The 17403-nt window shown below is 36.3% G+C and overlaps 1 protein-coding gene across 2 annotated transcripts; it reads right to left on the bottom strand.

Moving 5' to 3' along the window:
• Positions 1-7: 7 nt before the first annotated feature.
• On the bottom strand, positions 8-17338 carry uxs1 (UDP-glucuronate decarboxylase 1). 2 transcript variants are annotated; one of them, XM_026294805.1, is made up of 15 exons: positions 16564-17338; positions 15450-15477; positions 14569-14617; positions 13076-13119; positions 12211-12271; positions 11212-11392; positions 8776-8880; positions 7973-8032; positions 7307-7428; positions 3947-4066; positions 3558-3601; positions 2224-2284; positions 2005-2062; positions 1379-1482; positions 8-755 (listed from the first exon to the last, which is right to left on the bottom strand). In XM_026294805.1, exons 1-15 carry the CDS (start codon positions 16652-16654, stop codon positions 624-626), a joined length of 1260 nt encoding a protein of 419 aa, XP_026150590.1. In that variant the 5' UTR covers positions 16655-17338; the 3' UTR covers positions 8-623. The 2 variants fall into 2 exon arrangements, with proteins under 2 accessions (XP_026150590.1, XP_026150591.1); XM_026294806.1 differs by lacking the exons at positions 14569-14617; positions 15450-15477; positions 16564-17338 and having other exon boundaries at positions 11212-11298.
• Between the last annotated feature and the right edge of the window lie 65 nt (positions 17339-17403).

Below are 17403 nucleotides of genomic sequence, written 5' to 3'. Positions count from 1 at the left end.
TATCATTCACAAAACATTGAAAATATTTTATTAAAATAGCATCTTCACCTGAAACTGATAATTCACATCCTAAAATAAAATTCACACAGAATGCAATAATGTCCTGATAAACATGTATGGATGCTTTAACAGTCTTTCTAGAAGATTTGCCTAGTCCTGCAGTGCGCTGCATGAGTAGCCAACGGGGTGCTTGCACACTGCTGATAACAGGACAAAATATCCAATGGAAAAATAAAGTTAGGAGATAAAACACAAAGCACTGATGGAGAGTAGGCAGTGTGTGCAAGATTCTCTTATCAGTGATTTAAATAGCAAAAGCACAAAAAAAGAAAATGTAGGCTAGGTTCCACATATTTTGCCTCGTCGATTCAGGTTTATCCATTAGTCACAAATGCTCTGGTAAGTAAGCCCTTACCCACAATGCTACTGCAGCTCGAATGCAAGGCAACATGATCTTTTAAAAGAGACTTATACAAGAAAGTTATCTCCGCTTTAGAGCAAAAGACACGACTTCCCAGAGTGCAATGCTCTACAGTGTATTTGAGAGAGTTGCTTAAAGGATCCTCTGAGGAGTTTTAACATCCCTCTGTGCTGTGGGAGAGTCTGTGGAGGGAAACCTAATCTCAGTTGTGTCTGGGTCTTCCTTTCTTCATGCGGGCAGCTTTAGGTTTAGGGATGTACTGGTTGTTGGCCTGGTGCTCCAGTTCTCTGCTGAAGTACTGTATAGTTTTGTTCAAGCCTTCTTCCAGCGGCACCTGACACAACACATCCAGCAATAAGAAACTACATCTCTGACAAATACATTTAAGAAATAGTATTCAGTATATATTCAGTGGTTGTTCTGATATGATATGCAAGTCATATATATATTAAGTCCACTGTTAATATGATGGAAACTGCTCTCCAAACACAGCTGAACAATGTGCAATATGCAGCGTTTCTGTAAAATATTCCATAAGTTACGTTTATTATTAATGGATCCCAAAGCTTCTCCAGATATTAAAAATATTACACTGACACTGAAGCTCCAGTAGTGAAATGCCAATGGCATGTTTGCTGAACTTTAAAAAACAGTGTAATTATTATATTATAATTATAGCAAAGAGGACTGAAGTTAAAATGTCCCACTCACCACCACGTACTATCTCCCTTCATAACCCATTTTAATTTTTATCAACATTAGTTGTCAGTTTCAAAAAGCCATTTACAGGCTTTAGTTTTTATATTTTTCAATGAGAATTTATAAAAGTAAAACAGTGAAAATCATTGGAGTCAAAAGAATGAGTTTAACAATGTAAACAAACTGAGCATATAGTATGTTTGTATATCTTCGGTATGTGCATGTGAACTTTCAGAATGATCTAGCTGACAAACATACCACTGGCTCCCAGCCGAGCATCATCTTGGCTTTTCGGATGTCAGGTCTTCTCCTCTGTGGGTCATCTTGGGCCTCTGGAAGGAACTGGATCTGACTCCGGCTCACTGTGTGTGTGGGCAGGTGAGACAATCAAAATCAGGAAGAACTGTGGGTCTAAAGGTATGTAAATATGATAATTTTGTGTATATATTGCAATGATGTTTCACATATATATGCTACAACAATTAAGGTGTTTTGCTGCATTCCAGGCAACATGGAACTGAAACATTTCCAACCTCCTACTTGAAAAATGCTAATTGAGCAGCTCCTATAGTCAGAGCTTCGCCTTACAAACCTGAGTCAATTTCATGCACCCCGACTTCACCAAGAAACAGATGCTCTGACATCACTCAACACAGCAGTGTCCAACATCGTTAATATAAGACACGTTTTGTGGTCAGCGATGCTGCTTGTTTACATTTAGATTTCTCAATGTTTCGGAATTTTCAACCTGGAAATCTCCAACCAGCTACATAAATCTAACACATTCAATCACTCCTGAGAAATAGATGAATTTCTAAGCCATGCGTTTCTAAGCACCACAACACAGAAGCATACCATACTAAAAGATAAGACTATCAGCTTACCGACAAGACTTTTGATGAGACGAGCAAACTCCAATATGGTGTGTTCCTCTGGGTTCCCCTGCAAACAGATTTCATAATCTTCCGTCACACCAGGGTCAACAAGAGACAAACACACACACAAACTGATTCACTGGTAAATCGTTTACTTCTACAGAATTCATTTTTCGTTTAAATTCATTCACTCGGTTTCTGAGATACAGCCAAGGATGATGAACTCACCAGATTAACTGGACTGCTAATGTTACTGTTCATCAGCAACACCAGGCCATTCACCAGATCACTGGAAAAACATTGGTAGTTAAAGAACACTGAAAAAAGGGACTGGGGACCTATTCACAAACACCATAAATTTTTTTAATAGAGCATCTTTGACTGTGCTCGGCAAAGAGCAACAGTACAATTAGGTTTATATGGGTTGTTGTGCTTTTACAACCTCTACCCCTGAGCTGGATAAAGTTAAAATGAGGGGGTGTAACAGTGTGATCGACATACCTGTGCTGATAATAAGCGACTTAGTTCATAAAAGAAAAAATTGAAAGGTCTGACAGAAAATGTTGAGGCTGTGTGTACACACCCACACAAACACAAAACAGATGTTTCCTATTCTGTAGCTACAACACATTTAAATCTGCATATGATTTATAACTGTAAAAATTGATTTTATTTGTTCTCAGAGGAAGCTTTGTCTCAGTTAAAAATATTTCACTTTCACTGCCATGAGCAATTTTCTTCATATTCATTTGTCTGCTGCTGCTATTTCTCATTTGTAATTCAATTTATCATGTATAGTTAACTATGCAAATTATTTTGTTATATATATTTTTTTATTTTAGCCTTTGAGTTAAAAGAATCAAAGCCCATGCTCTTTCCATTTATCATTAACATATTACTTTGTTTATTGCTATAACTGGTGAACATGAAATCAAAATTTCTATATGAATCTGCTGAGATTTGCTTTCACACTGATATTCAAGTATTTCAGAAAAATATCTTAATTACTTCAAAAAATGACAAGAACTTATGTGAGTGAATACTGTTTATGTGCATGTATGTGGTCAGATTACATTAAAGTTATTAAAACCTTTTAACTGTGTGTTTCTGAACTTATTAAAATCTACAGAGAAAAAGCAGATTTGACTGTGAGGAGGAGATACTTTGATCAGAGAGGGAGCGATAGATAGTTTTAATAGATTTATTAATCCAGGAAATCATTTGAGTTTAACTAGATTATTTGAAGTTCATGTTTGAAGTTCAGTCTTATGTAAAGCACAGTCTGTTCAAAGACTGCTGTTTACACTAAAGTCATACAGGTCAGCAGGTAATTACTGATAGAGATAGGTGAGCGTCAATGCTCTGTGTGTCTGATCCTTATTTCTCAAAATGTTCAAAATCATTTCATTATCACCTGCAACCTGAAACCGATAAACCTGTCACATGCTCTGCTCTTCCAGACAGGAAAACATGTTAGTATTAAATAATATAGCAAATATTTTTCAAATTCAATTAAAAAAAGAAGAATGTTGCATTTCTGAAATGTCATTTAGCAATCTTACCTTACATACTGAAACGCTCTTGTTTGGGAACCAGTACCATAAACCTAGATGAAGAGGAAAATTAATCCAAGCCAAAAGTCACTTTTTTAACTTTATCTGTATAAATTGACATGAAACTATATTTAAAATATGACTGAAATTATAATTAAAGAGACCTGCAGACAGATGTCTGACTTTTCAGGGCAAGTAATGTTTAAGTTAGTATGTCTATGTTTTCTTATGATTCAAGCTGCTTACAACAGTAATCAATCATCTCACTGATGCTAAGACAGAATGTAGACAAAATCCTCATAAAGCTGAGAACAAACAGGCTGTAGAGTACGGAGCTTTGTCTGAAGCACTAATAAACACTGTAAGAGAGAGAACACTGTAAGAAAGAAGTTGCATACAGTGAGAGGTTCTCCCTGTAGAGCCTGCAGGATGAAGTTGCTGACAACACGCCCATCGTTCATGTGCATTCGAGAACCAAATGTGTTGAAGATTCTTGCCACTCTCACTTCTACCCCTTCCTGTAAAAAAAAAAAAAAAAAAAAAAAAGAAAAGAAAAGAAAATTTATCAGTCCTGTTATTTATACATCAACCTTCTGCCACTGGTTTAAAATGAGATGGTTGCTATAGTATCCTAAACTTTAACTGTGTAGCACTGAAACCCCTCAGTCAAATATTAGCATCATGTATGAAATTCATGTTCTGTGCCAGCAAAATAAATCAGAAATTACACCTGCACCTTCCTGCAATTAATGAAGAAATGTGTCAATAAAGGATTTATTTAGCAGCTGGGAGATTAAGAACAAAGCAGTTAACACCTGACAGTCCCACACTTGTTCCTGGTTCATTTAAGTTGGCATTTTATCTTTATTATGCATTTTTACAACAGTCAACAATTTGTGTGCATTTTACTTAGGCAGGTGCTTTCTATTAGTTTTTGGACAACGCCATTTACTGCCTTATTAAAATCCACTCCCTTATCCTGATAGATTCAAATTGCTAATAACATACGCTAAACTTCAAGGGTATATGTCATGTATCACCATCATCATCCATCTATACATCCGATATCTACTCCTTATTCCTGCACACCAGGGTCGCAGGAGGCTGGAACCAGTCCCAGCTGACATTGACTGAGAGGCGGAGAACCAGAACCTTCTTACTGGTGACAGTTCTAACCACAGAACAACGGTGCCGCCCATCATCACTATCATTATCATTTTATTTATTATTCCCATTAGGAAACTTGGTGTGCAGGCAGGAATGCACAATATATAAAAAAAACAACCTCTTGGAATACTATTACTACTAACACATCACTTTTATAACGTATGCAGTTTATTACCCAATAGTTGCTCGTAATGTTAATCTCCCTATAAGGTCTGAACCCAGAACCTTCGTGCTGTGAGGCAAGAGTCCTAACCACTGCACCAGGGTCGCACCCTTATGTGATAATGTATTGGAGGAAAATAAACTGACCTCCGTTGACAGATGACACTAAGCACTCCCTAGACAATCGTCAACAAAGAATGAGTAATGAGGCCAACTGCACTGTTGTTACTCTCACTGATCAAAAGATGCAGAAAACTGTCTTTTTAAAAATCCATGGCCTTCTTAAGTCAGGCTCATGCATCAATTCACACGACTTCAGATGAGACATTGAGCCATTTTAGGTCATTTGAAAATGAATAAAAACATGAAAATTATGTAGATTTAGCTGTGGAAAATGCAAAACATTAAATTCAGTAGACAAAGCCACAGAGATATTTAGCAACGAAAAGGACACAATGAGGACAACCCCCACCGTTGTACGTGAAAGTTGGTGAACACATAGACACAGGTATGTATTTCTTTTCCTGAGACACTTAGACATGTCACATTTAATACTCTGACTACTGAATGGAATCAGTTTAAATAGTTGGCCAATAAGAAAAATCTTATTTTGGTTGTCACTAATTTTATTACTTGTTATTACACAGAAATAGGCTGTTATTTATCATGTAAATCCATCTGTGAACATTTCATTACAATAACATCAATTTAATCATATCCTCATGTATGAGAAGCATGAAGCTTGTAAAAAACAACCCATGCTCTTAGAAAACAGATGCATTAGGGAAGAGCAACTGAATGGGTACAGAAACAGTTGAGTCAGTCTGCTTCTGTGTCATGTGAACACTGTATATTTTAAAATTCATTTATGTTGTGAAGTTTTCTAGTGCTCTTTAAGCGAGTAAGTGTAGAGTTCTGCAGGTGACACCTTCTACCTTGTGGCTATAAGGGCCCTGGATGACAAGCCCCTGTGTATATTTGGCATGTTTCGTGTGAGGCAGATATGTATCTTGATACATATTAGAAGGAGTAAAAATATGAAAACATCAGATTTTTCGGTTGGCTACGTTTCTAATTAGTGCATAGAACATCTAATAATCAAACAGATCAGATTTTATCAATGCAAACGTAATAAATGATTCTTTCCAAAATTACTTCCATTTACAGTTGATTTACTGATTATGTGATGTCCATCTTGCTATCCCTAGTGTATATGCATGTTTGGGTATGTGAGTAAAGAAATATTGCAAGACACTATAATCATGGTGCAGAGGAACCAGTTAAGTGCTCAGGGGAGTGACCCGATTGGTCTGTTACAGTGAATGTAAATGTATCCATTGTAGCAGCTGGTACATGTAACAGGAGAAACAATAGCAAACAAAATATGTGCAGCCTGAAAGCCACATCCATTGGCCCACAAGACCTGGAGATCCTCTGGCCCAGTGGTCTAGTCATCACTCTGACCCATATTTTGCCCACTTTTCCTGCTTCCAACATATCAATTACAAGAAACGACTGTTCATTTTCTGCCTAATATATCACACCACCTCACAGGTTCCACTGCAATGAGATAATCAACATTATTCACTTCACCCGCCAGTGGTTTTTATGTTATAGCTAACTAGTGCATATAATTTCTCATCTCTATAATGTTTGCCTTCTGTCACAGAAACAGGTAAGACATGATTTTTCATCCACTGCATAACCTAGACCACCACCTTTTAAATGTTAATGAACTTCAATTACATGACTGGGCAACAGATGTAACGTGTGATTTTCTTGTGTCTCTGCAGAAACAACTGACAGTTGAAAGGAGGCTATTTCCAGGAAATGTCCCCGTAAGTGTGAAAAAAATAATGAGCAGCTGAGAAGGAGCAGGAGACAAGGCTGATAAATAAATGCCACCTGCCTGCAGGAAAGGCAAGACAAGTTAATCATAGCTGATCATCACATTGTGCCGTCAATCAAATCAAAACAGGAAAAATTATCAAAAAGTCATCATTTGGATGTCTAAGGGAACATCTGAAATGTTTAAGAGTTTCACTGAATTTTTCATCATAGAACTCCATGTAGGCTCAATAAACATTTACCGACAAACTCGATACCAAACTATTCTCTTAGCAGCATATGAACATTTTTTAAATACTCACAAAATACTCTTAAATACTCTCATAAAATATAGGATTATAATATTTCTTAATTTTGTGCCAAATTAACAAATACTTAGGGGTGGACTCCACATTACATATACTCTTAGCATTTATGCTTTTTTTCAACAGCAGAAATGTTTGGACATAAATGTGCACAGCAAGTCATCAAAAAAATTTCATTATAATCAATGACTTTTCAAAATTAACTAAGTCTTCAGCAAAACGCAACAAATTGCCAAATTCTTTCAAATGACTCCTGCAGAGTTACAGTGATGATACCTGTTTCATGTAGGCATAACACATAGTCTCTGCTACACGCTTCCCCTCATCATAGCATGCTCGAGGACCAATTGGGTTCACATGGCCCCAGTAGTCCTCATTTTGGGGGTGCACCTCTGGATCTGAAAAAACGTTTGAGAACATCTCAGACATGTTTTTAGATCTAAAGACATTAGTTTTCAGCACAAAAAAGAAGCAATCAAGGTTCATTTGTAAATATATGTTTCCTCTCTTGCTCACTGAGAAAAACATGAAAGCATCCCTGCATGTTTGCCCAAAAATTTCTGCTGTGTTCTACCATTTTACAAATACCAGAAAACAACTTAGCTGGTGCAATTCACCAGCTGGTCACTAACCTGCCACACTAGGTTCAGTGATAGACTGACTATTTTTCAGAGCAAAGCTTTGTTCTGACATTTCTAATTCTCTGTGATTGCTTGGCTTGAGTATTTCAGTTTGTGTTGTCATACTGGGCTATGCATTAAGAAGTAGGCAGACTTTACTGAGGGCTGCCAACTGGACCACATAATGGAGGTACACATCCATTGAGGATCCCATCAAAAACATCTATAAAATAGCCACCTATAACCATTTGCAAATAAAGTCACTGGAAAGCACAACAGTTATTTAATAAACATTTAAATGAGTGTGAAGCATCTTTCCTACCGCCATAAACCTCAGAAGTAGAAGCCAGGAGAAGTCTGGCACCCACACGTTTGGCCAGGCCTAGGACAGAACCAACACAGAAAAAAACATCTTTGCAAGAAGCAAAGGAGATCACACCCTGGCCTTGAACCTAAATAAATACACTCATTCATAAGAAGTGACACAGTATATGCAGTACTACTGCAAGGCTGCCCAATCTAGAAAATGCCTCTTCTTAAAAACATACAATGATCTGTTCTCTTCCAGTGCAATGTTAGTATTCATAGAGTTCTGACAGTACTTTATCTGAATAGACTCATAATATAAAGACATTTGGTTCACGGGATAGAAAGAGCCAGGGATGACAAAAAATGAGTAGGAGTTAAGTAAAAAAAATCCTTTGTGCTTTGTGAAGGGAACATTACAGTTTATGGTTTCTCAACTGCTAAAATATTAGGTGCCCCTTACTTAAACTTTTCATTAATGGAATCTGTAACCATGGCTTCAACTACTTACTGAAGTAAAAGAAATTACTAAAAATGAAGGAAGACAACTGCTCTTGAACTATATTAATGATGGATTTTAAAACTAATTTAGCAGTTCAAAGTTTAATGAGTATTATTAGAGTGTGAAGCAAACCTCATTAAAATCATTACTTATGAAATAAATTTTGTTGTTAGATTTTGAATAGTCTGACAGCACATCAGGTTTTAACTCACTGAATTAGTAAAGTGTTACTTTAAAAAGGGGGGACATTTTCATGTAAAACCTGTGTTTTTGAAACCTATTATATGAACTAGGTTGAAAAAAATGCACAAACCCACCAAGCATGTTAAGAGTGCCAATGGTGTTGGTCTTGAGGGTTTTGATGGGGTTATACATGTAGTTCGGAGGAGAGGCTGGAGACGCCAGGTGATAGATCTGGTCCACTAAGAAAAGCAGAAGAAACATAAATCATCTCACCTTGAAGTGCACTGTTTCAGCAAAACGTAATGAAAGTGTCTTAATTTCCTAAACGTTAAAGCTTTTTAATGTATTTACTGCACGACATTCTTGGAGAAATGTGCTGCATTACAGCACAGCAAATTAAAACAGTAAATTCAAGATGGATGAGAGTATGAGTTAGACAAAAATGTGGTTGTCTGTTACATCCAATGTCTTTTACTGAGAAAAAAAACAATAATATATAACTTTGATGAACATTTGGCTTTTTTTTTTCCTGGCACATGCCATATACAATAAATACTGTGTACAATGTGCCCTGCTTGCTACTTGATAGCTTCTGAATAAATTTTAATTTCTGACAACATAAGCTCACATAAAATTGATTATAATTTCAAAGAACCTTATGTTCCTTCTGCTTAGGCTTTTAAATGGGGGTCAAATGGACTATAGTGTATGCTTCTCCTTCCCATGAGTAATAGTCCTGTGTGCCATTAAAACTTTTTTTTTCCTCTTTCAACCATATGTGACAGTCATCATCTTTCCATTTTCTAAACCACTTTCTTCTTACACTATCGTCATAGACTTGACCTTCTGATCTAAAACATTTTCAATTTCATAGCTTGTTCCATCTTCTTCAATATGTCTCTAAGCACCGGAACACAGCCCTCCTCTCCAGAATCTAGACAATGATGTCAATTTTTCATGCAGTGGCAAGCAGCAGAAAATATCCAGGTATTTGATGGTACATTTGAAGAGCATGATATGAATCTATTGTATAAAATCACTTCATCAGTATAACTGCCCATGTATTGCATTATTCTAATAGAGCAATCCAGTATCATCCTAGCATAAACTAAACTAAGGCCGGTGCGAAAGTTCAAGGCTGAAAATACAACTGCACAGAGAAGTAATGTTATTGCTACAAAAATTTCATGTACTCTTTAAAGTGTTATGTGGGCCATCCTTTCTGAGCTTGTTCTTTTGCTCCTTTATACCTGTTTCTGCACTTCTGATCTCGTCACATGCTGCTGCTGTTGTTCATACAGCATTTTATAAACACCATCTCCAGCCATGCATCCACCTGCAATCTCTGAATCTAACAGAGCTCAACAGGGTATTTTTGACAGCTTTTATACCAAAGCAGGCAAATAAAAGATCTGAAATGCGTTTGGCTTTGTATATCCACTATACACTTGTCAAATAACACACTGGGTGCCCAGATTATGCCGAGCACAGATTCCTGACTTTACTGAGATAAACCAATGTACATTTCTATATCAGTCTGTAGTAAAATTGGTGTCCTGACAGGCAAATGACACACTCGTATTCATGGACTTCATACAGTGCATCAGTTTACATCACTTTGTGAGCTGCTGTTGATCAAGCTTTTATGTTATGCAGATGTTTTTAATCTCCACTCAAGGTTTGGCTGTGAAAGCATCCCTAACTATAGACCAGTTTTGTGACAGATACATTTATCAAGCCTTAATCATTTGACATCAAAGGTGTAAAAAAAAAAAAAAAAAAAAAAAAACAACACAAAATATCTAAACTAACCTTTTAAAAACAGATATTGCTCTGATGCTAAGTAAAATTTGCCTGGAGCACATAAACATCCAGGCTGCTTCTGATCTCTGTAGGTAGCTGAGAGAGGCTGCCTTTGCATGGCTACAAGATTTATTTATTGTCACATTGGAGGTTCTTGTCATCTGCAACATTCACTTATTTAAAATGATCTCATTCATGTGTATTAATAATGCTAAGCTAAAAAACACAAGAATTTCTCTGTATAACACAGTAAAGTTCAACAACACAATAAACAAAGTCTTCCAAAATAACACAATTAACATTTTCATGAAACAGTTTCTTATATGTCATGTATACAAAAACATGGTTATGAACTCCAGTGTACTGAATTTAAAAAATACAAACCAGCTTCTCCAAGGGACATATTTAAAATACATGTCGTTAGATGTCTCATCAGTTTTTCATGTAAGTTTGTGATCTCTACCCTAAGTCTGAAACCATCACTATAAGAAACAATATACAATGTCTTTTATAGTAGTATATAGGAGATACTATAATATGTAGCTTTCAATTTCCCAAATCAACATCTCCAACACAATCTTCTTTCTGAAAGCTGAAACATTACACTATGGTATTTTTTGATAAATGCTGATTCAGCATTCACACTATTGTTATCCTGTCTTTATTGCTATTGTCATGCGTGGTGTAACATGAACATCTGTCCTTTAACACAAATAAATAATGTTTATTTTGCCATTATATTATAAATAACTAAAATTATTGCTCACCTTCAATGTAGAGAGGCTCCACTACATCATGATTGATGAGCTCAAAGTTTTCATGTCCAATCCAGTGCTCTACATTCCTTTTTCTCCCTGTGAAGAAGTTATCAACCACAGTCACCTCATGGCCATCCATCATTAGCTTGTCGGTCAGGTGGGAACCCACAAAACCAGCCCCTCCTGTAATCTAGCAGAAGACATAACAACAATAAAGATATTTTTGATGTATGTTGCCTAATTTTCAGAAAGGTTAATTACTGTATTTTAAAGACGTAATAAGTAGTTGAAATAATTAGTCCAAGGGTTCACTTAATTGTTTCTTCAGCACTGTGAATGTTTAACGGGTGTGCTCAAGAAAGACATGAGGAACTGGAATCGTTTATGTGTCATCAATTTGTTGTCTATTGTTGTGACTCAGATGAAGATGACCCATGTTATAAAGCAAACTGATGCAGAAAACCAGTTACCGGTAATTCCAGGAGGTTTACATTCTTTCAACTGTATTCTGGATCAACCGTGAGGTGTGGCCAATTGAACATGCACAAAAACCCTCAAAAGTAGGACACTCAGCAACAACTGCTGTAAGTTGCCCAAATCACCTCAACTGGATCCTTTTGACAAAGAGGTGCAGTGGCCCTACTTCAAGTGTTGCACCATATCTCTAAAGCTGAGCCTATCCACTGTTTGAAACTTTTCACTAAAAACAGCAAATGATATCCTAATGGTTGTTTCAGAAGAAATGTCTTGGGATCAACAAAATTAGTAGAATCCATCATCTGGGAACAATGAATGTCTGTAAAAATGTCCCAATCCAATCAAGTTAATGTTGTCAGGAGGTACTTAAATTATGTATACCACTTGTATATGTTTCACTAATTCAATTGTTATGTTTAGATTTAATTTACAGATTAGTCACAATTACAACAGTGATTCATGTTTCAGTTTGCTGAGGTTTGCACACAGTTACTTTGAATGTGATTGTGCAATTATATGCTTGTCACATACCAAAATTCTCTTCCGATCCTTTTCTGACAGGAATTTCACAGGTGGGTATTTCTGAGAAAAGCTGAGAGAGAGAAGACAAGACTTTTGAATGAGGAGTTCTCGTCTCGTTCAAGCTCTGAAGCAATATGGTGCCTTACTGTATGTACATATTTACTGAATGAAACGCAGACACTATTTGGCATCTAAGGCACCCAATATATCTCAAATAACTTCTAACAGTCCAAAATGCACATCATCAGCAGTTTCAGGAGAAATGAAAAACAGTGGTTTCATTTACCAAGACTGTCCTTATAGAATTGCAACACTACTTTTCAGGAGAGTCGCATTTATTTCAAATATGGTCCTTTAAAAGGGTCTAATAATCTTGTGACATATTACATATTTACTGGCAGACGCACATAGGAGTAGAATGGGACTCACACGAATGCAGATATCTAAACAACAGCCTTTGTATTGCTCCCTCAATAGCATTGAAAGCATGAAGACGATTCAAGTAGTTAACCCTTCAAGCTAAACTACTGAACCAGAAGCTACCAGAGAAGAGTCAATATTAGCTTCACCCCTGGAAAGAAGAAGCCTATTGATCACAAGCACCAAATAGATAGTTGGATTCTAGGTTTAATAGAAATGCTTTAAATGAAAATGAAATTGCTTTTATTTGTGTACAATTTAAACAATTACAAAATAAACACCCTAGTTCTTCAATCAAATTAACAACCCATTAAGTTTTCACTTAGCACTGACCTGGTTTTGTAACATAAATGTGTTAATACTAAGAATGAGAAGACAAGAAGGCCTCTTAGTAATTTTGAGAATGTGTATATGTATCTATATAAACATTTGTGTGTAAAACAGAGATACACACCTTTGTTCCAGATCACGAATCTTCTCTCTAAGAGGGGCTATAGCCTAAAGTGACATTAGAAGTGAGATATGCATTAATCAAGAGCACAAGTCAACAACTAACTGACAGAACATCTTGAAGGCAATATTGCCACAACCACATGCTAATGTAAGCTTATGGTTGCTTTGGACTCATTTTCCAAATGATCTATCTCTAAACCACAAAATGAGTGTCTAAGAATGTTACATTTTGTACAGTATTTTATGCAAAAACCAACAACAAATAAACAGGAATGAATGAATCCATGACTACATTAAACTACATAACTACATTAAACATTAGAATAAATATGGGAACACTACAGTAGTCCAGACCCAAATTGAGTGTCTAATAAAGCCTCTTAAAAAGCCCCTTTAATTAAAAAAAAAAAAAAAAAAAAGCCTGATGAAAAAAACGTATTAATAAAAACATATTGTATCTGTTCAGATTTTCTACCAATATTATTCAAGTCAAATATTATTTAAAGTGACTATGTCAAAATAAAAATTATGCATCTATATACTGTGTAGTGTAGTGAGTGATGCTATAGAGTTTTTGCTTTACATCCGTGTAGAGGAACACGGATATAAAACCTGACATTCTCAGGTATTTCTTTATTTCTATATGTAAATATGTTTTCAAGTTATATCTCTTGTCATTATCATGATGTAGAGCTGGTTAAAATCATTTCAAAGCAGCAAGAATATCATCAAAAATGTGAGAGACTTCACAGGCTAAACAACTCTGAATTACATCAACCTGATGTAATTAATTAATCGAGCACCTGCAACATGAGATAAGCAAACATTCTGACTCAACATTGAGGAAATTATCATTTGTATTATGCAACTGACTTTTCAGCTGTTCTGTGTATACATGCATGCATGGATTCTGTTTTGTATCAGATTTCTTTTACATTGCTGGATACAGCTATGAAGACTCGACATGAAAAAACTTTTTTTTCCTCATAAAAAATAAGAATTACATTTAAAAACTTTATGTGTGAGATCAAGGGAATAACAAAAACTTTGATAACACAAAGCATTTGTTACTTTTATGAGCATAAGAAGTGTGCCATATGCAGTTTTCCAGAAATGAATTAAATATTCACTATGTATTTTTATAGCTAAGAAGCCTGGCATTGTTCAAGTTGTGGGACAACATAGCAATTTGGTATTTTAAGAACAGAGCAGTATCTTTTTAAGGGCTAGGTCTGATTTGAGTCAATCTCAAATTGACAGCACAGGGATTCAAGCCAGGCTGCACCAGATCTTTAAGCCAAAGCAAAAATGTAGATTAGGTTTAGGTTCATAAAAGTGTAAATAATGTAAAGCTGTAGAATGGCCACATAAATGTCATTGAGTAGCATGTCAGAATCCATGTCAGTGAGAATGAGAAACTAGCTGATAACATACAGTAGGTATCCTAAGACACAACAGCTAAATAAGGTAAAAAGAACTTTAAAGCGAACTCACTTCTTCAATTCTCTGTTCAATTCTCATTTCTCCATGTTCTTGCATTGATCTGTGATGAGAGATAAATATAGAGTTGAGGAATAGAGGGATGAAACGAGGGCAGTCATAATCACAAGGCCAGAGAAAAAGGTCTGGACTTCAAGCACATTGTTAGCTTGGAACTGACGGTCATTTTTCAAAATGTTTTTACTTTAGAAATTTCTGCTCATGAGAAGCCCCCTCCCCTGGTATGATGCAACAACCACCATGCTTCTATATAATGACGGTATTATCTGGGTGAAATGAAATCTAGAATAATAAAGTGTGCAAACAGTGAAGTTTATTGAATACTTTATGAAGGCACTGTATGTGTGCCTATATTTAACAGTCTGCTGCTAACAGCTTGCTTATTAAAGTGTCAGGCCAGAAGAAGAGAGACTATGTACAAGTCTTCTGTGAGAATTTTAGCACTCACAATGACATGTTATTCAACAATTAAGTCTGACACTTGATACAAACGGACAACCCTACACATCAGAGCAGCATTAAAATCATACTAATAATGCCTTTAGACTATACACCCATCCCACAAAATGATTATAATCCTGGTGCCACCACTTGTGGTCTCCTCTGAATACTAATCAGGGAGTTTAGGGTATTGATGCTGAACCATTCAATAGAGGGTCAATATAAAATCTGATTTTAAAAATTGATTTTTACAAACCCTAAAGGAATTTAGAAAAAGCTGTTTCATGAATATCTTTGAATTGATTTACATATGATTGACAATGATATTAAGAGTCAGAATAGTATAACATTATACTGAAGACTGACATTATTTTGTTATTTATTTTTTCAGAATATCCTGGTAACAGTTGGGTAACAAACATTAATAACTGTACCTCATATTTGTATATGTCCCCCATACAGCTGGAAGAAAGAAGGAAAAAGATTGTCACAAAAACGGCAGCACCATGCATGCAAAGTAAATTACTAAAGCAATGTCACATTCAGCAATACCAGTCTAACAAAACTAAAGCCAAAGATCAAAACTGCTGAAGACAAACTGAGGGACAAAAAGAGGCTCCAGCAACTGTATTTTACAACTGAACTGTTGGAGCACTTCATAAGTTGGACAACTTAGTTAAAATGTTGGTTCAATCACAGAAAGTGTTAGTAATTAAATACCACCCAATACAAGAGCCAAACAACTTTACTAATCTCAAAAATCTGTCACTGATGCTGTATTCAGTCTGATAAAAATTGTATAAATCTAAACCAACATGGCAAACTGAATTGTGAAAACTGCACTGCCTTATCACACAATAAGCAAAACAGACACTATGTTCACTGGACATTCCCAGCACAATACCCAAAACCACCAACTCTGTAAAGGCAATCAAAAATGTCATAACTTAATGAGAACATTTGGTAAGTTGGCACCCATACTTGAGAAGTATAAAAAAAAACTCAGTTTGGGAATTAATTCCAATGAAAAGCAGAATAACTCAGATATATGTCACTAGAAATAATTTACTTCATGTCTGCAACAACCATGAAACAGTAATGAACAACTACTTCCTGATTGAGCTAGTTATTATCTGCGTTGATTATTGTCTAATAATTTAGAACAAGAAAACAAGAAAATGTGTGTCAGAATTTACCAGAGCCAAACTTGGCTTCTTGGAAATAGTTGGTCTGAAAACAACAGTTCAAACAAAAGTCCAAAACCCAAATATGTATAAGTGCAATTATATGAAACGCATAAAAACACAAAATTTTAAATTTTAAGATCTAAGAAACTGAGAACCTTTGCTTGTTATAAACCAAACATTTGCTTAGTTTAACAAAATGTGGATAATCAAATATTTATTGATCAACTAATCAACTTCAGCACAAAAAAAAAAAAAAATCACATCTCAGTGTCTGCCTCCACCTAATGAGCCCACTTGAAAAGTTATAATGTGGGTCTGTCAGATTAACAGATGACCCAGATACACAGATTAGAGCACTTACAAGCAATGTAGGCGACCAAAGCCAGGACAAGGAGCAGTTTCATCATTCTTCTGTTTAATCCAGGTATCAACCAGACGACCCGCTTCATCATTCGTTCAGAGGAAACCGAGGAGCCACAGGTTCAAGTCCAGCTATCGCATTTTGAGTCACAGCTGTTCATGTCCTCGGTGGAGACGGGTCTTGAGAATGTTTTTGGTTTATTAGGCAGCCTGGCAGTGACCCTGTAACCCCAGTTCATATAAAATATCTAACTAGCTAGAGAGAACAGGGAAAGGTAGCTGCTCCTGCTACGTCAACACCAGGCGGTTTACGTGGCTAGCAGCGTACAGGTAACGTTAGCAAAGACTATCAGGTACAAACTACACCGGGGTGTCAACATTCACAACTAGCTACATCTAAACTTATTTGTCAATGCCATTTAGACCCCGAGTACACACACAGTTATATGAGCCGCGACACACCGCCTCTCCTTCCGTGGACGGGAGTGTCAGAGATGATTTAGCAGCTGCGGTAACGTCTCGATTACAAGTTACCGACGGTTAGCCGTTAGCAATACATTAGCAGTTAGCTACGTCTAGCTACCTAGCTACTAAACGGCGTGTTTTTCTTGCGTTCCTAGCCGCAGCTGAAAGACTACATACACGAACCCTACCCTACAGTCACATTTAGATAGATACCGGGAATATAAACAGCTCTTCATTTTTTAACGCAGGACCAATGCACACATGTCGGAGTTAGCTCCGCTCACTTGGGCCAAGGAGTATCAGCAGCGATTAGTCCGGGCTCGATTTAGCAGCCTGGCTTCTGCGACGTTCATTTGACTTGACGATCCTCTAATAA

This window comes from Mastacembelus armatus, chromosome 21, assembly GCF_900324485.2.
Source record: "Mastacembelus armatus chromosome 21, fMasArm1.2, whole genome shotgun sequence".
NCBI lineage: Eukaryota > Metazoa > Chordata > Actinopteri > Synbranchiformes > Mastacembelidae > Mastacembelus > Mastacembelus armatus.
This window is presented reverse-complemented; position numbering and strand designations above follow the sequence as displayed.